At 40.3% G+C, this 14,997-nt stretch overlaps 1 protein-coding gene across 8 annotated transcripts in view; it reads right to left on the reverse strand.

Moving 5' to 3' along the window:
- Nucleotides 1-14,997, reverse strand: part of rims2a (regulating synaptic membrane exocytosis 2a) — a 973,874-nt gene that overhangs the window by 820,500 nt on the left and 138,377 nt on the right. For 6 of the 8 annotated variants that reach the window (XM_043688426.1, XM_043688435.1, XM_043688434.1 and 3 more), the window contains one exon: nucleotides 11,997-12,008. The exons of the other annotated variants lie outside the window; for them this stretch is intronic. In XM_043688426.1, the coding sequence (XP_043544361.1) occupies nucleotides 11,997-12,008 (12 nt within the window). The remainder of the gene's footprint in view (nucleotides 1-11,996; nucleotides 12,009-14,997) is intronic. 8 annotated transcript variants of the gene reach the window in all.

Below are 14,997 nucleotides of genomic sequence, written 5' to 3' on the forward strand. Positions count from 1 at the left end.
AAGCTTATGCTCAGAACGTAGACTCTTCTTCTCCTCGGATGCTGCCTGACTGGCTATGCTTTTCCAGCACCACACTCTTCAACTTGATCTCTAGCATCTGCAGCCTTCACTTTCTCCTTCTTGGAATATTGTGCCCAGTTCTGTTCGCTTCATTGTAGGACAGATGTAGATGCTTTTGAGAGGGTGCAGAGGAGATTTACCAGGATGCTGCCTTGATTGGAGGGCTTGTCTTATGAACAGAGGTTGAGTGAGCTAGGGCTTTTACACTGGAGATGAGGAGGAAGAGAGGTGATTTGATTGAGGTGTACAAGGTAATGAGAGGCATAGATAGAGTGGATAGACAGAGACATTTCCCCAGTGCAGAAATGGCGGTCACAGGGGGTCATAATTTGAAGGTGATAAGAGTAAGGTATAGGGGAGATGTCAGAAGTAGGTTCTTTACATAGAGAATGGTGGGTACTGCCAGCAGTGGTAGTAGAGTCAGAGACATTAGAGACATTTAAGCAACTGCTGAACAAGCACATGGACGGCAGTAAATTGAGAGGTGTATAGGTTAGGTTGATCTTAGATTAAGATAAATGCTCAGCACAACATCGTGGGCCAAGTGGCCTGGACTGGGCTATACTGTCCTATGCTCTATAAATTTAAAGGGTATAAAGAACATGAGGGTCCTAACCCTAGCTCCATAACCCATCTCCAAAGTAATGATTTCTGGGAAACTTTTATCATCAGGGCTTGCATGAAGCCTTTCCCAAGAAAGCTAATTGGGCAAAGATAGTGGAAGCTACATAAAGGAAAGATGAGAATGTTGAGGGTTACATTGTTAGAATGGAGCAATTATGGATCAATACTCAGAAATGACCAAGGATCAATTCCAGACACCAATGATGACTGTCGAAAAATGTGGCTCTGTAAAAGCACAGCAGGTCAGGCAGCATTTGAGGAGTAGGGGAATTGATATTTCAGGCCTAAGCCCTTCATCAGAAATTCCTCTCTGTCCACAGCAATAGCAGTCTCCAATGTTATCGTATCCACTCTGGCTTCCTCTACTTCTAGTGCTGCTGACTCTGGAAGTAATGGGCAGGTTGCTGAAACGCTATCACTGGTTTTAAAGTGTTTTCGTTTACTACAGAAGTCTTTCTTTTATTTTCCTTGTGCCTATCTTGCAGATTGTTTAGAATAGAAACTAGATCAGGGAGAGTCTTTTGGCGCCAGATTGTTTTAATCTGGTCTAAGTCCATTTATCAAAGTTAAAAATGAAGGAGCATCGCTGCGAAAGCTAGTGCACTTCCAGTTAAACCTGTTGGACTATAACCTGGTGTTGTGTGATTTTTAACTTTGTACACCCCAGTTCAACACTGGCATCTCCAATCCATTTATCAAGGCAGCCGTCATATATGAAAGTGAAGACTACAGATGCTGGAGATCAGAGTCGAAAAGTGTGACGTCTAAACAGCACAGCAGGTTAGGCAGCATCCAAGGAGCAGGACAATCAACGTTTCAGGCAGAAACCCTTGAAAAATTGCATCTTCCAGATCTTTCTTCAATCTTCAAACACAGAGAAAATGGGAGGGCTTTCTATATACACCTGCGGGAGTCTAGTCCAGGTGTATTGGGTTCCTTGATACGAGAAAGCAAAGAGGTATTGAGAACCCGGGTGTGTCGGGATGGAGAAAAAGGCCGAACACAAATTAACGACTGTGTCAGAGAGGGAGATGGTTGAAATGCTAGTGAGAATGGTAACCAGATTTGGGACTACTAGATAGGTGGGAAAGACCGATTCATTAATTGCCTGGAGGTTCTGGACAAAGCGTCATTTGTCACTACCCAACTCCTGAATTGGCAGAATAGGCACATTGCAGGGGTTTTTAGTATATACAGTAATACTCTGATCAAGGAGAGACTTGATGATGGGATCAATTCCTTGTTCCGCAGCCTGAGAAAGAGGATACTAGGCTTTTACGGGAGTGGCACCACTGGCACTTTGAGGATGACTTTGAAAGCCTAGGCAGTCAATGTTTCCCCGACTTCAGTAGCATGGCTAGACTAAATTTGAGGCAGGACCTGGCTCAGGGGTTCCTCTACTTCTGATGGAGGAGGAAGACTGATGCATGTCCCCGTGAGACTGCTGCAGGATAGCAAGTCCCACTGTACACTAGCAGTCTCACGGGAACATGGGCCTGCAAGCTAGAACTCCTGGTAAAGCTAATGAAGGAATTGCAGGTCCCAGCCTTTATTTTGCGACATTCTAAAACCACTGATTTACCACACACAATTGGTGATATAATGGCCTTCCAATCTCAATCACTACTGTGGAGGTGTTAGCCTAGGCACAAGATCATTGTTATAAGACACCGGAGGGATCTGGGTTCATCACGACAGTCACGTGTAGGCGCCCAGAGCTTTGCTCCTGTGGATTGCCCACTGAGTTCGTTCATTCAGACATGTGGTCAAAGGGGAGGTGGCAGACTACATTTTGCATATGATATGCACCAGGAATTTCAGCAATTACAAAACAAATTAGTGAACGGTGCATTACCTACCAAACTATGAATCTGGGAAAAACAGAAAAAGTGCACCTCCCACCCAAATCGTACAGGGCCTTTCAAACATTTGCAAATTTTATTTTATCGATTTAAGGATGTACTTGTAATTATTGATGTATTCTCTAAATGGGTCAAAGGCTTTCCCTGTAGGAGAAAGATGCAACTACAATCGCTAAACATTTGTTAAAAGAAACTGTACCATGGTTTGGTATACCTGTGCAGCTATCAAGTGACAATGGGTCACATTTTCTGGAACCACTGTTAAAGAAATATACAAAGCTTTGCAGGCCAACCAGCATTCTTACTGCAGTTACCTTCCACAGTCAGCTGGACCAGTAGAAATATATAATGGAATGTTGAAAAATAAACTTGCAAATCTGAGGGGGGAAACTGGCTTTAAGTGGATCAAAATTATACCTTTAGCCCTAATGATTATGCAATCAGCTACCAACAGAACAACAGGACTGTCACCATACAAGATTGTTATAGGACACCCCCTACCATTACCTTTCTCTGCACTGATCACTGTTAAACAAATGGACATCCATAAAATGGAGGGAACTATTTTAAATTACTGTATGTCACTAAACAAATGTATCTCGAGCTTCCATTAACAGGTAAAGTAAGTTCAAGTTGACACAGCTGGAACTGTGCCATAATTTGGAATCAGGAGAATTTGTGTGTGTGAAAGTGTTCAAGATAAAGAACAGCCTCCAACCAAGGTTCGAGGGGCCTTTCCAGATTCTGCTGACCACCACCACCAAAAGGAAAAGGACAGCCCACATGAATCCACGTCTCACACTGCAAGAAGGTTCACGACGGGTAAGACCCAATCTCATTGGCAACTGGAAATGGACAGTAGGACTAGGTTTCCTAATGACTTATTCTGGACCAGTATGGAAAATCCCATACCTAAACACTTTTCTGCATTTGCATTATGAATATGCTTTGCGTTCGGATCAATTAGCTGCTGGGTGTATCGTATGGGCCTGACGCAATCAAGTGGAGGAATCCCCCCTCATACTCATTCCCTTTAACAAATCTGAAGTGACAGAATGGGACACTCACCAAAACAAATCCCTGCTGACTGGGGTTCGCATGGCAGACACATCTTCTATAGAGGAAGGGCTATATTGGGTAAATATCAGGGGCTCCCACGATATTTGGGAATCAGCAGGATACAGCCTTTCTGCCTTTGAAGGTTGGTATCAACCCCAATTTAATACCTCCCGTACCCCACTATTTGTCACCATCACTACACATCAAGGGTGGGGAAATTAGTGGGCTCTATTTGCCTCACCAGTTTCAAGCAGAGAGGTTGGTCTGCAGGTCAGAATAATTGTACCTAATATTTTAATGTCACACCCAACCCTAGGCCTCCCCTCCACATTTCACCACAGTTCTGACGAAGACTCATCTAGACTCAAAACATTAGCTTGCTCCCTCTCCATGGATGCTGTCTGACCCACTGTGACCTCCAGCATTAGTTGTTTTCAGTATAGATTCCAGTGTCTGCAGTAATTTCCTCCAACATTTTAAACAGACTGGAATTGTATTCTTTCGAGTAGAGGAGATTGAGAGGAGACATGTTTGAGATGTATAGAACAATGAAGGTATAGATTAGATAGGCAGAAACAAACTTTTCCCTGTGATGGAGGGATCAAAGACTAGGAGCATAGATTTAAGGTTAGGAGAAGAAGGTTTAAAGGAGATGTAAGGAATTTTTTTTTCACCCATAGGGTTGTGAGAATCTGAAACTCACTACCATTAGAATTTGAAGTGTTCAGATGTGCACTTCTGATGTCAAGGCACAGAAGACTCTGAGCCAAGTGCTGGGATTAGAATAGAACATAGAACATTACAGCGCAGTATAGGCTCTTTAATCCTTGATGTTTGCGCCTGTAGAACCAATCTGAAGCCTACCTATCCTACACTATTCCATTTTCATCCATATGTTTTTCCAATGACCATTTAAATGCCCTTAAAGTTGGCAAGTCTACTACTGTTGCAGGCAGTCTGTTCCACACCCCTACTACTGAGTAAAGAAACTACCTCTGACATCTGTCCTAAAGCTATCATCCCTCAATTTAAAGCTATGTCTCCTCATGCTCGCCATCATTACCAGAGGAAAAAGGCTCTCCCTGTCCACCTGTCTAACCCTCTGAATATCTTATATGTCTGAATTAAGTCACCTCTCAACTTTCTTCTCTAATGAAAACAGCCTCAACTGCCTCAGCCTTTCCTCATAGGACCTTCCCTCCATACTAGGCAAATCCTAGTAAATCTCCTCTGAACCCTTTCCAAAGCTTCCACATCCTTCCTACAATGCAATTACCAGAACTTTTCGCAATACTCCAAGTGCAGCTGCACCAGAGGTTTGGACAGCTGCAACATAGCCTCGTGGTTCCGAAACTCAATTCCTCTACCAATACAAGTTAACACACCATACGCCGTCTTAACAACCCAATCAAACTGGCTGACAACTTTCAGGGATCTACGTACATGGACACCAAGATCTCTCAGGGACAGACTGGAATTCCTCCCCACGAGGGGGTGGTGGTATTATAGTTAGATTGTTGTTTTCGACAGGCACAAACATGATGGGCTGATGGGCTTTTTTTTGATGTTACACATCCCTATGACTGACTTTATATAGACTACCAACTGTAAACTAAAAATTATTATTTTTACTTAGAAGATTATACACTGGAAATGCTCACCCACGTGCTAACTGTTTATCTCAGGGTATTCTGCTATCCTGCATCTCAACCAACGATCTAATGATTTTCTTGTATTGTCACTCTGAAGTTTTCCAGACTCAGCCTCCTCCTAAATAGAGTCATCTCCTGCAAGTTTGATGCTCTGCACTTCCCAAGGGTGCATGAAGACACTCTCTTTTATCTATTCCTAAGTAAAAGTGTCTCTTGCAGGTCCCATCCTCTCTGCTTTCCAAAGGTACAAGACCACTCCAAGTCTCAGGCTGTCTTCGAACTATTCCTGAGTACAGGTATCTCACAGGTGCAATCCTCTCAGTTCTGAAGGTTCTAACCCTCACCCTATGAACGACTCCGGAGGTAAAGATGTCTCTTACAGGTCCTGTCCTCTCTGCATCTGGAAAGATTATGCTGACCATCTCTGGCTCTTCTTTTTACCCAGGCCTATTATATTCTTCTCACGAACATTAATAAACTCATTTCTGCACTGAATTTCTTCTACAACATATCCATTTGTTCCTCAAGCTTGTGAGCATCTGCTTGGAGTTTTACTCCTAATAGTTTACAATGCTTCAAAGCATCTTATCATCGACAAATCCTAAAATTGTGCCCGATACAATAAGTTCTGAGTTATTAAAAATTGGGAAGAACAAAGGTTTGAACAATATATCCCGTAGAACTCCATTATAATTCTTCCCACAATCTGAAAAAGAACCATAAACTACTCGTCTCTCTCCTATCCCTCAGACAATTTTGAATCCATATTACTACTGCCCTTCTTATTACATGCACTATTACTTTGGTCACACATCGGTTTTGAGGCGCCATATCAAATGCCTTTTGGAAGTCTATTTACACATCAATAGCACAATCCTTATTAATTCTCTACGTTAATTCATCAAAGAACTCTAGCAATATTGTTAGGTGTGATTTTCCTTTTATTAACCTGCTTATGCTTTCCTTAATTAAACTTCAATTGCCCAAATGATTTCTTCATTTTGCCCAAATCATTGTTTCCAAAAGCTTCCCCACCAAAGTTACACTTAGTTGCTTAGTTTACTTTCAAAAGCTTTCTTTCAAAATTCCCTCCAACAATGTACCCACCACTGATGCTAGACTTCAAGTCCATAATTCACAGGCTTGCCCTTAAAGCCTTTCTTAAATAAAGACACAACATTAGCCACCCTCCAATCCTCCAGAACCTCACCTTTGTCATAGAGACATAGAGTCATAGAGATGTACAGCATGGAAACAAACCCTTCGGTCCAACCCGTCCATGCCGACCAGATATCCCAAACCAATCTAGTCCCACCTGCCAGCATGATACAAATATTTCTGTTCGGGGCCCCGAAATTTTCTCCCTAACTTCCCACAATGTCCTGCTTGATCAGCTCAGATCAGATTTATTCACCTTTGTGTTTTTTTAAGATCTCCAGCACGTCTTCTTCTGTAATGTGAAATGTTTTCAAGATATCAATAAGGAGGACAGTTGTAATATGGAGAGAACAGTATTTGTTTCTCCGAGTTCCCTAACTTCCGTTTCTTTCTCTATAGTAAAAACTAATATGCTATATTCATTTAGTATATCTCCACACCTGTAGTCCCACACAACGACAACCTCATTGATCGCCCTATTCTCTTCCTAGTTGCTCTTTTCCTCTTAATGTACCTGTAAAGTCTCTGAATTATCCTTAACTATATTTGCAAGGCTCTCTCATATACCCTTTTGGCCCTCCTGATTTCTCTCTTAAGAATGCTCCTACACCCATTATACTCTTCAAGATATTCACTTAATGCCAGTTGTCTATACCTGATATAGGACTCCTTATTCTTGATCAAAGCCTCAATATCTTCATTTATCCATTGTTCCCTACTCTTACCAGCTAACAGGAACATAATGCCTGTAAACCCTTGTTATCTTGCTTTTCAAAGAGTCTCATATGCCAGTCATCCCTTTACAGGTGAACAGTCTACTTCAATTAAGTCTTGAAAGTTCCTGTCTCATACCATCAAAATTTGCCTTACTCCAATTAACGACTTTAACTTCTATACAAGGCCTATTCTTTTCCATAACAATTTAAAAAATAATAGAATTATGATCACTGCCCCCAAAGTGCACCCCGTTTACACTCCGGTCACTTGCCCTGCCTTATTTCCCAACAGAAGTCAAGCTTTGCCCCTTCTCTAGTAGGTATATCTACATAATGATAAAGAAAACTTTCATGAACACATTTAACAAATCCTTAACACTACAGCAGTCTCAGCCTAGTTTGGCAAATTACAATCCCTGACTATTACAACCTTATTATTTACATATTACAACCTTATTCTTACATATGTCTGTGATGTCTCTATATATTCGGTCCTCAATTTCCCTCTGACTGTATCGGAATGCATCTCAACTGATTCTGATTCCTTATCCATTTTAGCCTACTCAATACCTCCTCATTGAATTTAAACTCAAGCAGCTGAATTACCTCCTCTTTCACCATGAACTGGGCAGCACTCCTTCAGAACACCAAAAACAGAACAATACCTTCAAGTAAACTAAACTTCATATAAATTTATCGTCACCCTTTTAATTCTGTAAGTTACTCTCCTACTTTTAAAAACCCTTTTTTTGCCCACTTGTCATCGCTCGTGCAAAGAATTATGCATTTGAACCTCTTGATATCTCTGTTCAATATCTTTCTTTACAAGGTATGCTTGCAATTTTTGTTTTCATTTCAAATGTATTACCTCACACATATCCACATTTAAATTATATCTGTTCACTAATGTCCCCTCGCAAATGCACTTGTTCACAAATACACAGCAAGCTGGAAGATACATGAAGGCTGCACGCATATCACTTTCTTTTAGCAGCAATGCAGAAAGATGCAAGTGTGCCATAATGAACAACATCACACAACAAAATAAAAACTAGACAGACCTTGGAACCACTATATCTAACAATCTTCGTGATTTGCCAAAACGACCCTCTTGGTGTTGACAAGAAATTTTTAAATGTGTCTCGGCTATCGCTGTTCAATTAATTTATAAATGCTGAAATACATGAAATACACTACTGACCTCTTGGATATACAACACTAAAGGCTGAAAGGTGAATATCATCTTCCCTCCAGTATGATTCACTCTGCTATTGAATTTACACAAACTACTTAGGAAGGATTTTATTAAATAAGAGCGGGTGCAGAAAGGATTTACAAGGATCTTACAGGGACTGGAAGGTTTGGGTTAAAAGGATAGACTGGGACTTTTTTTCACTGGAGGTTGAGCAATGACCTAGAGGTTTATAAAATCATGAGGGGCATAGATAAGGTGAATAGCAAAGGCCTTTTCCCTCGAGTAGGGGAGCTCAAAACTAGTGGAGAAAGATTTTAAAGGCACCTGAGGTGTGACCGTTTCAAACGGTGGTTCAAATGCGGAATAATCCTCCAGAAAAAGGGGTAGATGTAGGTATAGTTACATTTAAGATACTTGGACAGGTACATGAATAGGAAAGTTTCAGTGGGATACAGATCAAACACAGGCAAGTTAGTCGGCATAGACAAGTTGGACTGAAGGGTCTATTTCTGAGCTTTATGACTCAATGACTCCAAGATGTAGTTTACCTCTGAGAAGACTGAAATTTATCCTGAAACCACTCCACTCTTTCCCAAAATTCCACTAGATTTATACAATTTATTACTTGAATTTAGTATTCATAAATCTATTTCCTTTCTTGCAATTCTTCCCATTTTAGTATTGAACCTGCAGTTATTTCATGTCACTCAGGCCTTCTCTCTAAAAATGGAGAACAAATTATTCTCACACAGTGCCCTAAACTGTGTGAGAATAATTTGGTGGGCGGCACGGTGGCACAGTGGTTAGCACTGTTGCCTCACAGCGCCAGAGACCCGGGTTCAATTCCCGCCTCAGGCAACTGACTGTGTGGAGTTTGCACGTTCTCCCCGTGTCTGCGTGGGTTTCCTCCGGGTGCTCCGGTTTCCTCCCACAGTCCAAAAATGTGCAGGTCAGGTGAATTGGCCATGCTAAATTGCCCTTAGTGTTAGGTGCAGGGGTAAATGTAGGGGAATGGGTCTGGGTGGGTTGCGCTTCGGCGGGTCGGTGTGGACTTGTTGGGCCAAAGGGCCTGTTTCCACACTGTAAGTAATCTAATCTAATCTAATCTAATCTAATCTAAACATATAGTGATAGAAATTAAAGACACATACTCGTCATTTCCTTGATATCAGAGGATATATTACACTGCAGGATAAATTTACCTTTGGACAATGGCATGTTGGATATTACATGCTGGCATGTTGGTGTAAAGGGCAAAAGGTGATGGGTGAGGAAATGCATTGGCAGGAGTTAGCATTAAGTTGGTATAGAGACTCTGAGGGATCACAGGGCTGGGCTATCTCAGCATGAAAAGGTATGAGAGACTATGGGGTGGGGAGTCTAGCCATAGGACAGAGTAAGGGGTAAGAAAGGCCATTGCATGGGTGGCCCTGGATGCTAGAACACATTAATAAGGAAACAGGAGTAGGACAAGTCCAAAAATCAAAACAAAATTAAATATAACATGGATGTAAGAAAGGGAATTGTGTTTTACATTTTTATCAGAGCTCTTCAAAGACGTAACAACCAGGATGAAAGGAGGAAACAGATGTAACATGTAGTATTTGGAAAGAAATTTAAGATATAAAATTCATAAGATAGTGATTGAGATACTCAAATTGCATCAAAGGAGAAAAATGAGAACCTACCTCAGATATTGTTCAGCAGTTTTGTCTGATTAGCAGAATTTGACTACTTAAATTTGAATTTCAGAAGTGAAAGTATTGTCCAATGTACACATATATACCCCATATAACAGGTTTTAGATACTAAAATAACAAGTTAAACGAAATTTAGAGTTTGTTGTGATTACAGAATGTACATGCAATTTTATCAAGTCACTTAACATTTAACTTCAACATGTTAACTGCTTAATTGCTCATGTGCAGAGTGCAGACAATGTGAAACACAATATCTTATCATTTCAGATGAAATGCAAACAGCACGAGAAATGGGCAGGGCACTGATCCAATAGTTTACAAGGCTTATTGAGTACAAACATTAATCTTATGCTACAATTCCTTGTGAGAAATGCTATAATTATCAATATAATAGTAACTATAAACTCTCACTTTCAGTTTGAAATTATCCCCCATGGCCCTTCATAGTCCCTATACCAATTTATTGCGCTCCTTCCAATGCTTGAAGTTCTGATTCTCCATCAGAAAAAAATCAGGGCTAGAAATATGGCTTCCAATTGCTGAATTTACTCTCTGACAACAAAATTGATCAACAATATCACCTTAGCCACCTTTGTCTCAATTGATCAGCTTCTCAAACCCTCATTTATTCATGCCTCTCGGAGTTCTGTTGGCCTTGCAATTTTTCAGAGCTGAAAATGTGTTGCTGGAAAAGCACAGGTCAGGCATGAGCCCTTGAAGAAGGGCTCATGCCCGAAACATCGATTCTCCTGCTCCTTGGATGCTGCCTGACCTGCCGCGCTTGTCCAGCAACACATTTTCAGCTCTGATCTCCAGCATCTGTAGTCCTCACTTTCTCCATGCAATTTTTCAAGTTGCTTCACATTTAACTTCAACATGTTAACTGTTTAACTGCTCGATGTGCATCAAAGATCTTCAATCCAGCTCTGGCTGGCCATTATCCCTTTATTCACTGACTTACATTTCCCCAACCCCAGAAACACATCAATTCTAAACTTTTTATCCTCATTTTCAAATCATTTTATGGCCTCACCTCTCTCTACACTTCAAACCAACAACTCAGGAGATCTCCAAGCTTTGAGTATTGCTCTCATTTTAATTGTTCCACCATTGAAGGTTATGCCATTAGCTGCCAAGGTCCTATGATCCTGAATTCCCTCTCTTAACCTCTCAGCTTTTCTGTATTTCCTCCAACAAAAACCTCCTTAATACCAGAAGTTTGACTAAACATTTCATCATCTGCAATAATATGTCTTTAAGTGGTTTGCTGTCAAAAGTTTATTTTTGACAAGTTATTTGGGATGTTTAATTTCTCAAAGTCAACATACAATTACTAAGATTAGAGTGGTGCTGGAAAACAGCAGGACAGGCAGCAACCAAGCAGCAGGAAAATCGACATTTCGGGTAAAAGCCCTTCATCAGGAATGACCTCATTCCTGATGAAGGGCTTTTGCCCAAATGTTGATTTTCCTGCTCCTCAGATACTGCCTGACCTGCTGTGCTTTTCCAGCACCACACTAATCTGGACTCTAATCTCCAGCATCTGCAGTACCCACTTCTGCCTATATAATTACTAATTGTATCTTATTTGATTGGCTAAGTCTCACAATCACAACATGTGCATTACCACTGCACCATTAGCACAAGTGTTTGCTACTTGTTTGAGACTTTAATATTTAGATCTATTTTATGTACCTGTACAACTTCAACTTGTTGTTACTTGAGTACCACAAAACAATTCATGAGCTATTCCTATACTCAAAACAATGTCAGCGTTTCCATTTCCTCCAGTGATTTAAACCGTTTTCAAACATGCACCTGAATTCTTCTCACTAACTTCCATTTCAAGAAGAAAATCCTCAAAATGGAGAAAACAAAATGGTAACAAATTTTAAAACCAGTTGAAAAGAAAAGTCAAAGATCACCACAATGTCAGCACTAAATACATAAAGTGAAAAATAGATTCTGACCACTTTGTCCTCCTGGAGCAAGAATCCAAGAAAGCAAGAAAGGTAAAAAGGGAAGGAAGACAAGGGGAAGAGAAACAAAAAAACATTATTCAGCATGGCATAAAATTGTTGCAAGCTATGTCAGAATAAGCACATATAAGTGACAGAATTCACAGGTTATAAAACACAGAAGTACAAACAACAATTCACATTAAAGATTTAAAGATAACATCCATAATGAAAATGTTGTGACATAATGAGTAACATAACAAAGCTGCCAGGTGCAACAAAGTCCAATATAAAAATTTTAACATTATTGATGGAAGTTTGCACAAAACTTTGTTCATAGTTCTACAAGATATATAGAAAAGTTGTTTACTACAATACAGTAGATTAATGCAACTTAACTATGGAACATCAAAGTATGACTTAACAGATCACAGAAAAAAATTGCTATGCTGAAAAATCCTAAATTTATTTGAAAAGCAATATGACGACAATGTCCTGTATCATAATGTAATCATCTCTGCACCCCAATGGTTTTACAAAGTAATTTTCAATGAATGATTATTAATAAGCTGCCTCAGGAATATCCTGAAGAAAGAAAGCAGCATTAATCCATAATTATTTAGCAGCACATCACTGAAACGTTTACCCTTAATTCGAAAGGAAAATTCTTTCTGCTTTTAGAGAATGCTAGTCAGGTTTTTTTTTAAATATAGTGTTAATGTTACTGAAATAAAAATACAGAGACTCGGATAGGGCGGCACAGTAGCTCAGTGGTTAGCACTGTGCCTCACAGACACTTTGGGCAACTGTCTGTGTGGAGTTTGCACATTCTCCATGTGTCTGCGTGGGTTTCTTCCGGGTGCTCCGGTTTCCTCCCACAATCCAAAGATGTGCAGGTCAGGTGAATTGGCCATGCTAAATTGGCCATAGTGTTAGGTATATTAGTCAGGGGTAAATATAGGGTTGGGGAATGTGTCTGTGTGGGTTACTGTTCGGAGGATCGGTGTGGACTTGTTGGGCCGAAAGGCCTGTTTCCATAATGTAGGGAATCTAATCCACTTTAATGCTTTGGAGAGATATAAATGTAAATTTCATCATGGCATTGGGGAATTCAAATTCAGTCAATTAATGAAAGTGAAAATTAAAAGCTAGAATTAGTAATGGAGACAATGAAAACAACAGCTATCATTCAAAATTAACCGTATTCATTTATGTCTTTTTGAAGGAAACCTGCTGCCTTTATGTCAATCTGGCTCTACATGACTGCAGACTGATAGCAATCTAATTATTTATACCCAAGCAAGTCACTCAGTGTATCAAAATCTCTAGGGCACTGTATAACATGAATAAAAACTGGACAGACCAGCAAATATCAATCTTGGCATTTGATTTTGATACAAGCCAGTGACCTCTAAAGTCCTCTTCACCAAGATCTGGGTTCCTGTGCCAAAAGCAAAACCTCAGCACAATCATTCTTACAGAATCATCCCATTCACCATTCATGACAGAATGTCACAAACTTCTCAAACACCATATCCTCCCCACCAAGTGGTTGCACAGTGCAACACAACAGAATCACAAGATCTCTGTCCTCCAGCCCCGGCCACGTTTTATCTATGTCGAGAGTGTGTTGCTGGAAAAGGACAGCAGGTCAGACAACATCCAAGGAGCAGAAGAATCGACATTTCTGGCATAAGACCCTCATCAGGAATCCTCTGTTTCTCCACAGACGCTGCCAGACGTGCTGAGTTTCTCTAGCAATTTCAGGGTTTTTTTAAAAATCACAGCGAACAGATGAAAGGTACTGCTTTCACACAGAGGACATTCTCCACTGTACAACATTACACAATGGCCATGCTAGATAGAAGAGAATTAGAACACCGAGCAACTTAAAGTTGAGCTTCAATAAGCCACTGTGCCAATTAGCAACAGAAAAAATACACTTCACCGCCATCTGTAACTGTATGAACCAGCATATATCACACTCTACCATGGTCATGAAGTTAGGCAACCAATCCTGGTTCAATGAGGAGTGGAACAAAAGAAAGACTTGCATTTATATAACATGACCACCAGGCAAATAACAGTGTTCTATAACCACTGAGGTTCATTTGAAGTGAAGTCACTCTTGTTATACAAGACATACGACAGCCCAAATTTTCACATCTGAACAAATCAGAGCTTCGAAACTCTCGGTACAGCCATTGGCCTGTTTCACACATGACTGGACAAAAGAATAAAATGAGCATTTTATTCTTGTATTTATAACAAATTTCAAAATATGTTTAAAAGGATGAACCTTGTACCAAATCAATTGCTTGGAAAAGACGGATGTTTGCCAACTGGGTTACTTGCTTCAAGTAGTTCACAGTAATTTGAAATGCCGACATGCATATCAGTAAGGTTAAAACATTTTCAAGGATCTGATGAATATTTTATTGACTAGGTTGTGATCATATGTCAAAACAGTACTTTAACACCATATGCAGACTCCATTTGCAGTCATAGAGACATAGAGATGTACAGCACGGAAATAGACCCTTTGGTCACTGAACAAGCAACTGAAGGACAACATTAATTTTCAACCACATTCCCAAATCACAAGTATGAAAATGGCAACTGCTTCTGCCATTAACCAAAACTTATTTAGCAATGTAGATATGTGCTCACATTATATCAACTTGGTGTGCTGTAATTATACATGATGCAATTATGAAATGCTTTGAAAGTGATTTAAGTATAAATGAACACTAATTAAAGGGCCTAAAAGGCTGCTCCAATTGTTTCTTCCAAAACAACGGAACGAGGACATGCCGCAACCCAAAGGACTAGCCACACTACCATACATCAGGAGCATTTCAGAACTGACAGCCAGACTACTGCGACCACTAGGACTTATAACAGCACACAAACCAACAGCCACCCTCAGACAACAACTCACCAGAACGAAGGACCCGATACCCAGCATGAGCAAAACTAATGTAGTGTACAAAATCCCATGCAAGGACTGCAC

Source organism: Chiloscyllium plagiosum, chromosome 4 (assembly GCF_004010195.1).
Source record: "Chiloscyllium plagiosum isolate BGI_BamShark_2017 chromosome 4, ASM401019v2, whole genome shotgun sequence".
NCBI classification, from domain to species: Eukaryota; Metazoa; Chordata; class Chondrichthyes; order Orectolobiformes; family Hemiscylliidae; genus Chiloscyllium; species Chiloscyllium plagiosum.